This window comes from Equus quagga, chromosome 6, assembly GCF_021613505.1.
Source record: "Equus quagga isolate Etosha38 chromosome 6, UCLA_HA_Equagga_1.0, whole genome shotgun sequence".
NCBI lineage: Eukaryota > Metazoa > Chordata > Mammalia > Perissodactyla > Equidae > Equus > Equus quagga.
The window spans coordinates 62550968-62565207 of record NC_060272.1 but is presented as its reverse complement, the minus strand read 5'-3'; the positions used below and the strand labels follow the sequence as shown (position 1 = coordinate 62565207).

Here is a 14240-nt window from a genome sequence, read left to right as displayed (position 1 = left end):
ATCTTTTCCTAATCAATTAATTCATGGTGACACAGGTTAGGAGAGTACAGAGAATTGCTGTAATTTTACACTTAACATTTTGGGAATATGCTAAAGTCTTATGAAGTAAGATATTCAACCTTTGTATAGTCTTCGAAATACTTTATATGTTAAGATGGTCAGCCTTTTTATGTATTGTTTTATGTATGTGTTTATCTTGGAAGTTTTTTTTTAAGATTAGCACCTGAGCTAACATCTATTGCCAGTCTTTTTCTTTTTTTCCTTTTCTTCTTATCTCCAAAGTCCCCCTCCCAGTACATAGTTATATATTCCAGTTGTAGGTCCTTCTGGTTGTGCTTTGTGGGATGCCGCTTCAGCCTGGCCTGATGAGTAGTGCCAGGTCCGCACCCAGGATCCAAACCAGTGAAATTCTGGGCTGCTGAAGCGGAGCACACAAACTTAACCACTCGGCCATAAGGCTGGCCCTGGAAAAAATATTTTTAATTTACCAATTCTTTCACATAACTTTGACTCCATATAGACATTCTATTTTAAATATTGATTTCAAATTAACATCATGATTTCCAAGGAACAAAGCATACCCAGATTAAAGTTTCTAATACCCTGTAAGGATTTGAATCTTGGCTGTACTACTTTATTAACTTGGATAAACTAAACAACCTCTACATGCTTTAGTTTTCTCATTTGTAAAATGAAGAAAATCCATATGGTTGTTGCTAGGATTAAATAAATTAATATGGTAAAGTGATTAGAATAGTGCCAGACATATAGACACTCAGTAATTGATCAGTGTTTTTCTGATTATGACTAACGTTATCATATACAGGTAATACAGGTAAGTTGTTTGTTATGTATAGGATACTTATTTTTCTAAATAAAGCTGACTGAGGATTCGAATCACACTACTGCCTAATGTTCTCTTTTCCAAGTAACCTTTAGCAAATCATGTTAAGTATAAATCAATATGAGTAATGTGATATGTCACATATGATTATAGCCATGTGCAGAAATCATTGGTTAAATTTATAAAAGAGTAGGACTTTTCCATATTGAGCTTATTGCAAATAACTTTGTAAGGTGTTGGATTAAAGATTGAATTTTAGTTGTCAAGGTTTTCAGCATTGGTCTAGATCAGCACACATAATAGAAATATGATGCAAGTTACATATGTGATTATAAATTTTATGGTAGTCACATTAAAAAGAAATGGTGAAATTAATTTCAATAATACCTTTTATTTAAATCAATATATGCAAAATATTTCAACATGAACTTAATATTTAAAAATTGAGATTTTATATTTTTTTCATATTAAGTCTACACAATCAGGTTTATATTTTATATTTACTGTACATCTCAATTTGGACTAGCCATATTTCAAGTTCTCAATAGCCATATGTGGCCATTGACTATAGTATGGGACAAAACAAGTCCAGATATATTTATTGAAAATCTCTGAGATCTTTTCACGTAATCACTTAATCACTAAAATCACATTTTAATACTTCTGAACTAAAAATCCTATAGGTTAAAATATACAAAATATACAAAAGGGAAATTCATTTAAGATAGGTAATTCCCAAGTATATAAGCTAAATGAAATTCAGAAAAGCACATGCTACTATCTGTATATTAAAGTGCAAATATTTAAAATATGCAATAACTGCCAGCAATTAAATAATTAAATGATTGAGAATCTATTAATATATAATATATATACTTTAAATCACCTGTAATATATATATAATACAATAAATATAATGTGGATCTTTTTCACTGTGGTTTGTTCAGACCAAGATTACTATTTTCTGTATACCTATAATTAGAAAAAAACTCTCACAAATGAAATTGTTGGTTGATTGAAAATAACTGTATTTGTTCATTCTTCCGTAAGATAATGAAATAAGTCAAAATTTACCATTGAAGTTTGTTAATCAGTACTGTCAGAAACCCCATTATGGTTCTTTCTTGCTAAAGGTAGGAATTTCTGCAACTAACTAGTTCACTATTCCTTTTATCTCAGGCCGCTCATATTCTGTATGTTCTCCAAGAATGCTGAATCAGTGTCTGGAGTCCTTGGTGCAGAAAGTGCAAAGTGGGGTAGTGATAAACTTTGAAAAAGCAGGACCAGATCCTTCCCCTGTAGAAGGTATTATTGCACTTCTCTTATAGACATTCTAAACTTGCTTTATCAATTATTCAGCTAGAAATGAAAAATTACTCTAATTTGGCCTTAAGATTGACAAGGCCAAACAGTTAAGATGACAAAACGGCTCTTGGTAAAGAGGGAAGATTAAATAGGAAAGTCCAGGTAAACTGATAGTGGTTCAGTAGCGTCATTTTTTTATATTGATTGTTCATAGCCTGAAATTTTGTAAGAGCCAAAAACCGTTTTAAGCATTTACAGATTAGCAACCTCATATTTCCTTTCTAGTGTTTTAACATTGCCTGTCTCTAGTATATGTGCTTCTCCTATGTCCCTTAATTCACAAGGGTGTTCAACCCTAGGTGTTTATTTAATTCAAATAACTATATTTTTTCTAAGGATCAAACTGGTCAGCGCAAAATAGTTTGTGTGGTTCCAAAAATGAGGAACCAGTCTTTGCCATTAAGCTTGATTCTTTTAACTCTAGCTAAGCTCCATGTGGCTTTATTCTAAGTTCTGTGATCAGGGGCTATTTATATTAGCCATATGGTGTAAGGAGTTAAACTAGAACCAATGGACAGCTTGTATCTGGGACCTTCTGCATTGTACAATGTAGCTTATAACAACAATTAGAAAGTCATAATGACACTTGGCAGAGGTGTTCCACTAGAGTGGGCAATTGGGAGGAGAGAAAGGTCATAGAGACAAAAAAAATGGGTACTCTCAGAGGGGATTACAGGGAAGGAGCAGAAGATGGTAAGATTATATAAATTGTATCACTGTGTCTGGTTTAAAAAAACAAACTTTTTATTGTAATTGAATGTTAGACATGGAATGTATTTTTAAATTATTTTTGTACTTGGCTTAGAGTTAGGCACTAAGTACATGTTTACTGAACTGTTGAAGAGAGTTGCTGTTTTGCTAGAATACTTTTGTATTAAAAGCAGATGCTTTGGATCTGGATTTGCATGTTAAGCTTTTTTTAATCATTAGGCTTTAGTTAAAATGATTTTAAAGAAATATTCATTTAGCAATACTTACCTCGTATTTACTAAGCTACTGTGGTAGGCGTCCCAGATATAAAGTAGAGGAAGATGGGCATGGATGTTAGCTCAGGGCCAGTCTTCCTCAGCAAAAAGAGGAGGATTGGCAGCAGTTAGCTCAGAGCTGATCTTCCTCAAAAAAAGAAAGAAAGATAGAAAGAAATTGGGCATTTGCTCTCATCATCTGGTGGGGAAAACATATCATCTGTTAGACAAGTATTTACCATAAAGTATGGTTTACATATCCTTACTGGGCAAGCAAAGGGTGCTATGGGACCTATCAACTGTTGAACTCAGAGTGGGAATTTGCAGACTCCGTGCTTTAGTGAATTTTAATCTAATCTAAATGTTAACCAGTCATGATAGTATTCTACCATATAAGAAAAATGGGAAAATCCAGAATTGACCAAGGATGAGGGGACATTTTAATTAAGTTAAATGCTAATGGATATAATTTAATCTTTCATGTTTTTTTCCCTTAATGATATATGCTTTCTTTGTCTTAACTTCTTTGCTATAGATGGGCAGCCAGATATATCAAGGCCTTTTGGATCTCAGCCTTGGCATAGCTGTCACAAACTCATTTATGTCAGACCAAATCCTAAAACGGGGGTTCCTATAGGTCATTGGCCTGTTCCAGAATCTTTTTGGCCAGATCAGAATTCTCCAACACTAGTAAGTACTAGAGAGACTGTGACTTTGTAATAGTACTATTTAACTGCTTTCAGTTTAAAGCTCTGCTGTCAGTTAAAGGGGTGGCTAATTTACAGGAATTACATGTCCAAAATGCTATGATAAGCTGTCACTTGCTTTAGTATACTCTATTGTACATTATGGGTAATAGAAAAAAGGCATTTTTTCCTTCTAATACTACACTTATGTTTTTATTATTGGCATCTGTGTACAGAATCAGAGGTGTAACGAGTTTCTCTTTGGACTCTAAACATCGCGTAACATGAAGATTTGTCTCTGGGACACAATTTAGAATTTAAATGAAGACTTAGAAAACAGTTCTGATTGTTTGCCTGTAATCTTTTAGGACTTAGTCTTGGAAATTCATGTTGACTTGCATGGTTATAGTTATATTCAATGTTTTCATTCTGGAGGTTTAAGGTAGAAAAGATTTTCTGGTCTTGTTTACATGAATTTTTTTGGAAATCATGATGAATTATCAGAATTCACTATATGGTTCTTATAATGGGTAAATTTATATAAATTAATATCTATTCAATCTTGTTAATACACTGTTTTTTTCAGATTAGTATTTTTTCCAGTATCTCAGGACATCACAGGATATTTTGTGGGAGAGAATGACAGTGGTCCTTTTAATATTACCCTTAGAAGATAAGAATTGTATTTCAAAGATCGTTAAGCAGTCTTTAATAATGTTCATGTACCTATCATTTATGAATGAAACTGAACCCTTTTGGAAACCTTTTATACTTAAAATCTATATCAACTCTTCAGGATAATTTTTACTTTTACTTTATACAAGGTCTGTAAAGTCGTATTCCCTTTATTTGTTAGAGATTCAATGAAGTAGTACATGAAATTAAGGTTTTGTAAATTTCACTGAGGTTTTTTATATATTCCTTTCCTTTTTTTCTGATTGAGCCAGCATAGTTTTTTAGTCTGGCCTTATAGAGAGGTTCTCAATTTCTGTGGTCATTTTACTTTCTCTTCTGAAGTCCTTTCAACTCTTACAGAACAGATATTATATTTGTATGAAGTATTGTCTGTTGGTTCTTCATTCTATTGTATTTATTTAACACCTACAGTAGTATGAGTGATACTTGTTAAGTCCTAATAGAAAGAAATCCAAAACCCATAATCAAAAGCATCGCCTGTTAATATTGCTCTAGTGGTCTATTGAAAATTGTTACAGGCCAGGGAGAGTTTCGAAGTGTGGGTAGGATTTCAGTTGCAGGAGGAAACTGTGAGAAAAAAGTATTGAAGTGAAAAAGAACAAGGTGTTTAGAGGAATGAAAAGGAGCTAGTAAAGGTGAGTTGTGACATGTATGCAGGACATTGAGAGTACTTTAAATAAACCAATTGCTCATGATGTTAAATGCAAGGTTAAGGAATTTGGACTTTTTTCAGTGGGCTTCATAGAACAACTGAAGACATTTTTAATGGAGTGCTGCTTTAGGAAAATTAATCTAGTTGGTGGTTATATGCAGCAAAATTAGAAGCAGATGAGTTGGAAGGTAAGCAGGTTACCTGGAGGACTATAACTAAGGTTCATGTAAGAGATTTTTAAGAGTTTGAATTAAGATAATGGAAGGGAAAGTCATAGAAAACAGATAATATTGGAAAGAACTGGCAAAATTTAGTAACTGAAGGATATTAGAGGGGAAATGAAACTTTTGTAAGTAATAGTATTTCAAATAAGAAGTATTGATACTGAAATTAAATGGGATTCATTAGAGACTGGTTCAGAATTTGAATCATAGCTCTACCAGTTATTAACTATGTGCCTTTGGTTAATTATCTTCTCTAAGCCTCAACTTCCCATCTCTTAAATGGAGATAATAGCTCCTCTCTCATAGGATTGGATGAAATAATGAACGCAAAATTTTCTTTACCAAGTTCTGGAGGATTACCCTCCCCCCCCATTTTTCCTCTTGGATCTTAAGATTTTCATCCCCCCCCAAAAAAAGTGAGTTTCACTTTTTTGTAGCTATGTGTCAGGTGCATGCTAGGCACAGGAGCACAAGATGAGTAAAACATGGTGCGTCCTCTCTGGAAACTGACCATCCATAGGAAGATCAGCCCTGTAAACATAACAGAGTACAGTGTGCTAACTGTAACAGAGGGGCAGAGGATGTGGTGCCTAACTGCTTGGTGTGTGTTTGGAGTACGTGGCGAGAAAGAGTTTCGGGGAAGAAGTCTCTTAGAGGCTGGCACTTGCCAGTTCAAACTTCAAAACTTTGTTTGTTTGCAGTATGCAAGGGAGAAAATAATAAAGCAGCCAGGGATAACATGTGACACACAGGAGCAAGAAAGATGATGATCTCTGTGGGTAACTGCAAGTAGTTTGGGCTGGCTGGAGCACAGGGTATATACATGGTGTGGTGGTTGAAAGGCAGACAGGGACCAGATCATTAAGGATCTTTGTATAGGATACTAACAGAAAAGCGTCTGGGCCCTATTTTTAGGTGATTAACTGCTAGTTTTACCAAGTAATTTCAGATAAGGAAAATTATATGATCATATTTATATTTCATGGCCATAGGATTGGTTGGAGGGGACTAACTAATTAGGGAGACTAATTAAAAATAAGCAGTTGGACTAGCCTAGTCTAAGAAAGATGAAGGCATGAATTAGAATGGTAAGAAATAGAAGATCAATTTCTAGAGAGAGGAGAATTTAGTATTGACAGAGGACAGTAGCTAAATACTGAGCATCTGCCATGTTTCTGTGTTCTGTTAAGTGGCTTAGAATTTGTGGTATCATTTTGTCTAGGCCTTTGTGACAGTTAAATATGGAGCGTGTGGGGAAGATATTAAGGACAACATCTAGGTTTTTAGAACAGGTTTTGTGGTTTGAGGGAGAAATAATGAATTGGGTAATAATGTGCCTGAGGGACCTATAGAAGATTCAGGTTATGTCCAGTAGCCAGTTGGATACATAAGAGAAATAAGAGAGATCTAGTCCCAAACTGTAGATGTTGGAGCCATCAGTGCATAGGTAGTAACTGAGGCTAATGAGTCCTTTATAGTTATGAAATTTCGAATTATTTCCTTATAGCTCATATTTTCTTCAACAGTCTTCAATTGGTGAGATTTTTAGGAAGGAGACTATTAAGGGGGGAAATAGTGTAAGATGCCTTATTTTTTTTTTCTTTAAAGTATTTTGTTTTGTGTACCTCTAGAACAGGGTCTCCAAAGTAGGGTGTGTATACCACAGGGATAACTAAAACAGTCTACTGGAATAGGGAAGGAAAACGTTGGAACTTCTATTTGTTTATTTTTTTCTCCTACTTTTAACATTATTTTCGTATGTATTTTATTATGTACCTATAAGTTAATAATTTACAAATTATAAATAAATGTGTATATGTCCTAATGTATTATATATTCAAAAAATTTTACTGATCAAGGTGTATGATCAGTTAGGAAGCCACTACTCTATGCAAGTAATTAAATTGCTACAATTGAGAACTTAATGAAAGTTTCTATATACATTAGTTGTTTCTTGGATGTAAAAATTAATTAGTACTTGCTAAATTCCAAAATTTTGCATTTAACGTATCTATTTGATTTTAAGACGTAAAAACACTTTTATTCTGTATAGATTTTGAAGTGTTTTATCTTTTTCTTATGAATATTGTATAATTTAAGCATTACATTTTTAAGTATTTTCTTTCAGCTTAATGGTGCTTTCAGTAGTAAATTAAACTCTCCCTAGCAAAACTGAGGAACTGAGTAAATTTTGCTAGTGAATGATACTGAAAATGAGTTTGTTTCTGATATTTCCTGTAAATAGTAATAATAAGATTTTCCCCTCTAGCCACCTCGTACATCTCACCCTGTGGTGAAGTTTTCCTGTACAGACTGTGAACCGATGGTTATTGACAAATTGCCTTTTGACAAATACGAGTTAGAACCTTCACCACTGACTCAATTTATCTTGGAAAGGAAATCTCCTCAAACATGTTGGCAGGTGAGCTGAATAACTATAGTGATTTAAAAACTTAAGTGAAATGTTTCTTAAAAGTTAAGTTGAATCAATGGTTTATATAACATTCTGTAAAGGTTATTAAATATGAAGTTTTAACCACTCCTTTTTAACAGGTGTATGTGAGCAATAGTGCAAAATATAGTGAACTTGGTCATCCCTTTGGTTACTTAAAAGCCAGTACAGCACTGAACTGTGTCAACTTATTTGTGATGCCTTATAATTACCCAGTCCTCCTCCCCCTTTTAGGTAAGTCATTCTTGTCACATCCTCTGTGGCTCAGCATGCATACAAATTTTCCTAAAAACAAACTTTGGGAACATCTGTAAGTTTTCTTGTCTTGTAGAAATTAATGAAAGTGTTTTAATACTCTAAAATACTGAACCTATCTAAGGTTGTTTTGTAGCAAACTATGCATTTTTGTGGTAAATTGAAAGTCACTGTCAAAACACCTTTGATTCTACAAACTATTGAAGGTATTATATTTAAAAATTTTAAATTAAATATTCTAAGTTCTCTGCAAGTTAGATTTCGTACATAGTTAGAATTGGTGGTGCAGGCTTTGTATTTGGTAAATAAGACATTTTGTAGAAGTATATTATATTTATAAGATCTGAGTGTATTTTCTTTCTAAGAATTTATCTGTACTTTAATTTTCATTTGGCAAATATTTTTTTAAAGAACGAATTTGTTCCAAAATAATATGATAAAAGCCTAAAAAGTTAGTTTCTGGGGACCGTCTGGCTATAATTTTTTGAGGAGTACTGTTGGAGATGTTTTTCCCTCCATGGAATCACATGAGATTTAAAAGTTATAGTTATAATATTAGTATGTATATTTTCTAGAAAACATTGTGTAAAATTTGTTTCTGTTCTCAAATCTGGTTCATGTCTTGGTCTAGATAGGAGAGAGATTTCCCTTGTGTATTTTCTGATTCTACTTTATTATTACATGTAATTTTTGACTAATTGGCACCTTTTCATTTTTAAAATGATGTTACTACTCAAAGATGCCAGAACCATAAATTTTACTGCTTTCAATTTTGTTAAAAACTTGTCAGATGTTACTGTCTTTCTTACAAATAAGAAAGGAGATTTTAAAAATGAAACTTATTGGACTTGATTTTCGTGTGTGAAAACAATGAATGATGATAATTTGTTCACATTGTACATTTATAGATGACTTGTTTAAAGTACATAAAGCAAAACCAACATTGAAGTGGAGACAGTCATTCGAAAATTATTTGAAGACAATGCCTCCCTACTATCTTGGGGTAAGAATATTATTGTTAAAAATGGAACTTGCTATAAATTTTATATTATGCTTATAGTTTACTATAGGTATTAAAACTCTTATTTATTGCTGTTATAGATTAAACATCATGAAAATTGAGTGTACAAGTGACCAATACAGATATAATAGGAAAGAAATGTTTCAGTGATTTGCAGAATAATGATGATGATCATGAGAATATATATATATATAATGCTTAGCTAGGCCTGATACCATCCTAAGCACTTTACATGTGTTAACCTCATTTCATTTATATAGTAACCATACAAAATAGAAATCATTGTTCCTATTTCACAGATAAGGAAACTAAGGCACTAAAAGATTTAGGAATTCACCCAAGGCTACATAACTAATATATAGGAGACTGAAATTCAGTCCCAGGTAACCTGGCTTTAGAATTTAGCCTCTTAACCTTAATTGTTATACTCCCTTTTTAAATTGCAGTTTTATAATTATTTCTCTTTAAGGGTTCAAAATGGTTTTTGTTGCGTTATTCCCTAAATCTCCAGAAACATGTTTTTAGGTAGATAAGTATATATTCTCATAGAACATGTATTTTTAGAACCATGAGTTTTCTGATTACTTAAAATCTAGTGTGTCATAGTGGATAAGATCAATAATGTATTTATTATAAATACATTATTTATTTTATGAAAAGTAACTTCTTAACAAAAACACCTACACTAAAAGCACTTTTAAACATTACTTCTGCTTTTAATGCAGGAATATTATAGCATTTGACTGTAACTAATCTTTCTAAATGATCCCTAATAAGAACATTAATTTCTTGAGCTTTGAAAATCATATTTTATACTTAGATAAATTGTGTGAGTGTCTAGCACATAGTGCCTGCCATGTAAGAGAGTGAAAAGGAAAAAGCACTTAGAATATGAACTGTTCCATATGTTGAATCATTTATGTTTCATAGCAACCCAGAGGGCTTAGCCAGAGCTACATGGATAGTAAATATCACAGCTGGGATTTGATTCCAGTTTGACACCAGTGCTTACACACTTTCTAATATGTTAATGAATAGTTATCTTTTTTCTGACTTTGTCCCATTTATATATGTGAGACAGTCCTGTTAGTGATACTTTTCATTGCACAAAGTGGTTCTCAATTGGTCTCTCCTTACAAATGAACATTATTTCACTATACCACATCCATAGTAAATATTAGACTGTTTTTTCCTCCTCTTTATTTTTCCTTCAGAGCTTATTTCTGTTTTTTCAGCTCAGCTAATGATAATAGCGGTAATGTTTAACACCCACTGAATGCTTTCTGTGTGCCAGATGCTTTTATATGTGCCTTACATGTGTTAATTCATTTAATCCCATGACAACCCTATGAAGTAGATACTATTATTATCATTTTACACATGAGAAACTTAAGGCACAGAGAGGTTATATTTCTGGTCCAGGGTCACAAAGCTACTGAGTGGTCCAGCTACAACCCATCCAGTTACCCAGGTAGAAATCTTCTCTTTTCCTTAACTCCTTTTTACTTACTCCCCAAGTTCTATCAAATCTACCTCTGCAATGTGTCTCCTGCCCATTTCTTCCAAACTTGGTATCTCCAGTGATACTAAGTGTCCAGGCCTTCACACTCTCTTGTCCCGGGTGTTATTGTTATAGCCTATAATCCTTTTTAAGTATTTCAAACTGCCTTTCATACTGCTGACAAACATTTTACTGAAATACAAATATGATTCTGTTACTCTCTTATTGAAGAAAGGAAGGAGAAACGTTTTTTGGAGAAATTTTCAAAACTGATAATACATCTAGCCATAAATTTTGACAAGCTTAGGATTGAGTGGTGTTTTCTTTTTTCCTGCAGCCTTTGAAGAAAGCTGTTAGAATGATGGGAGCACCTAACCTAATAGCAGACAGTATGGAATATGGACTTAGTTACAGTGTCATTTCATACCTCAAAAAATTGAGTCAACAGGTAATGTTAAAAATTAGGGAGAGCCATTAAGTATTTTGAATGGTTTTGGCTAAGATGGTTAAAAGGCCAGATGTTAGTTTTTGATGGTCCTTATGGAACTAAGAATATTATTATATTTGAAAACCACATAAATCATATGTTAACATAATTCTGTTAGGTACATGATATGCTATATTTTGAAATGTGAATTTTGAATAATTCCTAGTTTATGAAAATGGCTTCATTAATGTGGTCCTAGACTTCCTGTATGTGAATAATCATTGTTTTCTTTTGAGAAATTTATGTTAGAAAGTTGCTTTTCTTACACAAAAAAATCAGTTTCTTTTGATTTATGTTATAAAACCTGTAGTTTTTTCTTTCAAAATGGGAATATATTGGAAATGTTTGTAAAAATACTGAATTTTGTTATTTGGGGCATAAATCACATTACTAAATACTATGGTAGTAGAGCAGTATACAGTTTGACTGCCAGGTTATTAATGTATAAAATACATTATTTTCCCAGTATTTTTACCATCTCTACTTTAACTGCTAATTGAAATGTATGTTGGAAAGACTCAAAATACTGCTATTTGCTTTCCAGTGAAACCTTATACCACCATTTGCTATATCTATGAACATTGGGTTATGTGCTGATAACAGGGTCTTTAAGTAAATATTGATGAGATTATTTCTTCTAATTTCATATCACCTCTGAATTGGAAATATATATTTTCATTTAGGGTGCATTTACGTTTAATGGTTTAAGTGTGTAGTGGATATTAATGAAATAAATTGAAGTTGTATTTGTTTGCTCTGCTCCAAAAGATTAGAATTGTAATGATTTAAAATCATAAGATGTTATTGTTTAAACTATGTTTAGCTTATCAAGTACTTGACATAAACTATACTACTTGAGTTTTTAACTTCTTATATCCTTTTTTAATATAATAAATATTTAATTTATAGAAGACCAAAACTATTAGTATTTAGTTTATCAATTTAGACTATGTAAAACAACTGTTGTTTATTTTTACTTTAGGCCAAAATAGAATCTGATCGAGTCATCGGATCTGTAGGCAAAAAAGTAGTACAGGAAACTGGAATTAAAGTCCGAAGCCGATCACATGGTTTATCAATGGCTTATAGGAAAGATTTTCAACAGCTGCTTCAAGGAATTTCAGAGGATGTTCCTCACCGACTGCTAGACCTTAATATGAAAGAATACACTGGGTTCCAAGTTGCTTTGCTCAATAAGGTAATAATTATATGAATTTAGTATCGCTCTAGTTATTTTCTGTTGTATTGTTGAATAAATCAAATTTTCTATTAACTGATATTCAGTCTGTCTGAACTTTAAGAAGTACTTCTGTAACTCTGTAGAATAATGATCATTTATACAATTATTGAATCATGGAATTTTAGAATTAAAACAAACATTGTACATGGTTAGTGGATGAATGGATGAATTAATGAAGAGTAAACCAACTCATTTATTTTATAGATGAGAAAACAGAGGCTTATAGATTGCCTAACATTACATAGCTAATGGTAGAGTTCACTGTAGTTTGGTACTTAGACTAATGACGTTGGGCACACAGCATGATCCTAAAATGCTTTATCGGTACTCATTATTGAAAAGATCTTCATCTTGGTAGCCTTTGTAGAAACAGACAAACTGATTCTAAAATTTATATGTAAAAGGTCCTAGAATAGCTAAAACGATTTTGGAAAAGAAAAAACTTGCACTATCTGATTTTAAAAGTTACTGTAAAGCTACAGTGATCAACGTGTTGTATTGTTGGCATGAGGATAAACAGATCAATGGAGCATAGAGTCTAGAAGTAGGCTGTCACACATATAGTCAATTAATTTTTAACAAAGGTGCCAAAATAATTCTGGGTAAGGAGATAGTCTCTTCAACAATTGGTATTGGAACAGTTGAATATCCATATTCAAAATAATGAACTTGATCTTTACCTTACATTAACGGAAGTGATCATGGTCTTGCAACTAAAAGTCTCATATATTGTTAATGGAAGATGGTGTGCAGTTTCTTAAGAAGGTAAATATATACTTGCTGTATAACCAGCAGTTCTACTTGTAGGTATCTACCTAAGAGAAATGAAAATATATGTTCATGTAAAGGCTTTGTATGCAAATATGCATAGCAGCATTATTCATAATAGCCAAAAACTGAAAACAATCCAAGTGTTTATCAAGTGGTGAATGGATAAAGAAATGGTTTATCCATATAATGGAATAGTACCCTGCAGTAAAAAGGAACAGACTACTGACACATGAACAACATGGATAAATCTCAAAAACATCATGCCAAGTGAAAAAAGCCAGAAGGAAAAGATTAGATATTGCAAGATTCCATTGATAAAATGGAAAATAGAGAGACAGAAAACAGATCAGTGGTTGCCTGGGGATAGGAATAGGGGTTGACTACAGATGGGCACAAGGAACTTTCTAGGATGATGTAAGTGTTCTAAAACTGGATTGTAGTGATGGTTTCGCAACCATAAATTCACTGACACTTGGGAAACTGTATACCTAAAATGCGTGATTTTTTGGTATGTAAATTAAACATCAAAGCTGGTTTTCTAAACCTTCAAAGTCTTTAGAATTTGGAAATTCATTTTATAAGATATTTACTTCTCTTAGCCAGAATATATGGTAAAATCTTGAGAGATGTGAATTTGAGATTATGTGGTTGAGCTCATTACCAATTTTTTATCTTTTGGTTCGCAAAACAGTACATTATTAAGATTGTATCATAACTCTCTGTTCTTTTTTTAAGCTAATTAGTTAACTTGTATATCTTATTTCCAAACCTATGCTTCAGGCTAGAGATTTTAGTCTAATTCTGTGTTTGAAAATAAATTTTGTCTTTGAATGTCTTTCAATAGGATTTGAAGCCACAGACATTTAGAAACGCGTATGACATACCAAGACGGAATCTTTTGGATCACTTAACAAGAATGAGATCTAATCTTTTGAAGAGCACCCGTAGATTTCTTAAAGGACAGGATGAAGGTTAGATGGTGATTTTAATATTGGTATTTCTTTTGTAAATTTCTTTCTCTATATTGAAAAAACATAGTATGGTAATGTAACTTTTAAAGAATTGTTATAGTAGTATCACA

At 32.5% G+C, this 14240-nt stretch overlaps 1 protein-coding gene across 1 annotated transcript in view; it reads left to right on the top strand.

Annotated features, from left to right (window-relative positions):
• INTS6 (integrator complex subunit 6) overlaps positions 1 to 14240 on the top strand; it is an 83171-nt gene that overhangs the window by 59453 nt on the left and 9478 nt on the right. The window contains exons 6-13 of the mRNA XM_046664279.1: positions 2024 to 2149; positions 3710 to 3864; positions 7702 to 7854; positions 7986 to 8118; positions 9048 to 9142; positions 10999 to 11109; positions 12131 to 12346; positions 14004 to 14130. Coding sequence (XP_046520235.1) covers positions 2024 to 2149; positions 3710 to 3864; positions 7702 to 7854; positions 7986 to 8118; positions 9048 to 9142; positions 10999 to 11109; positions 12131 to 12346; positions 14004 to 14130 — 1116 coding nt within the window. The remainder of the gene's footprint in view (positions 1 to 2023; positions 2150 to 3709; positions 3865 to 7701; positions 7855 to 7985; positions 8119 to 9047; positions 9143 to 10998; positions 11110 to 12130; positions 12347 to 14003; positions 14131 to 14240) is intronic.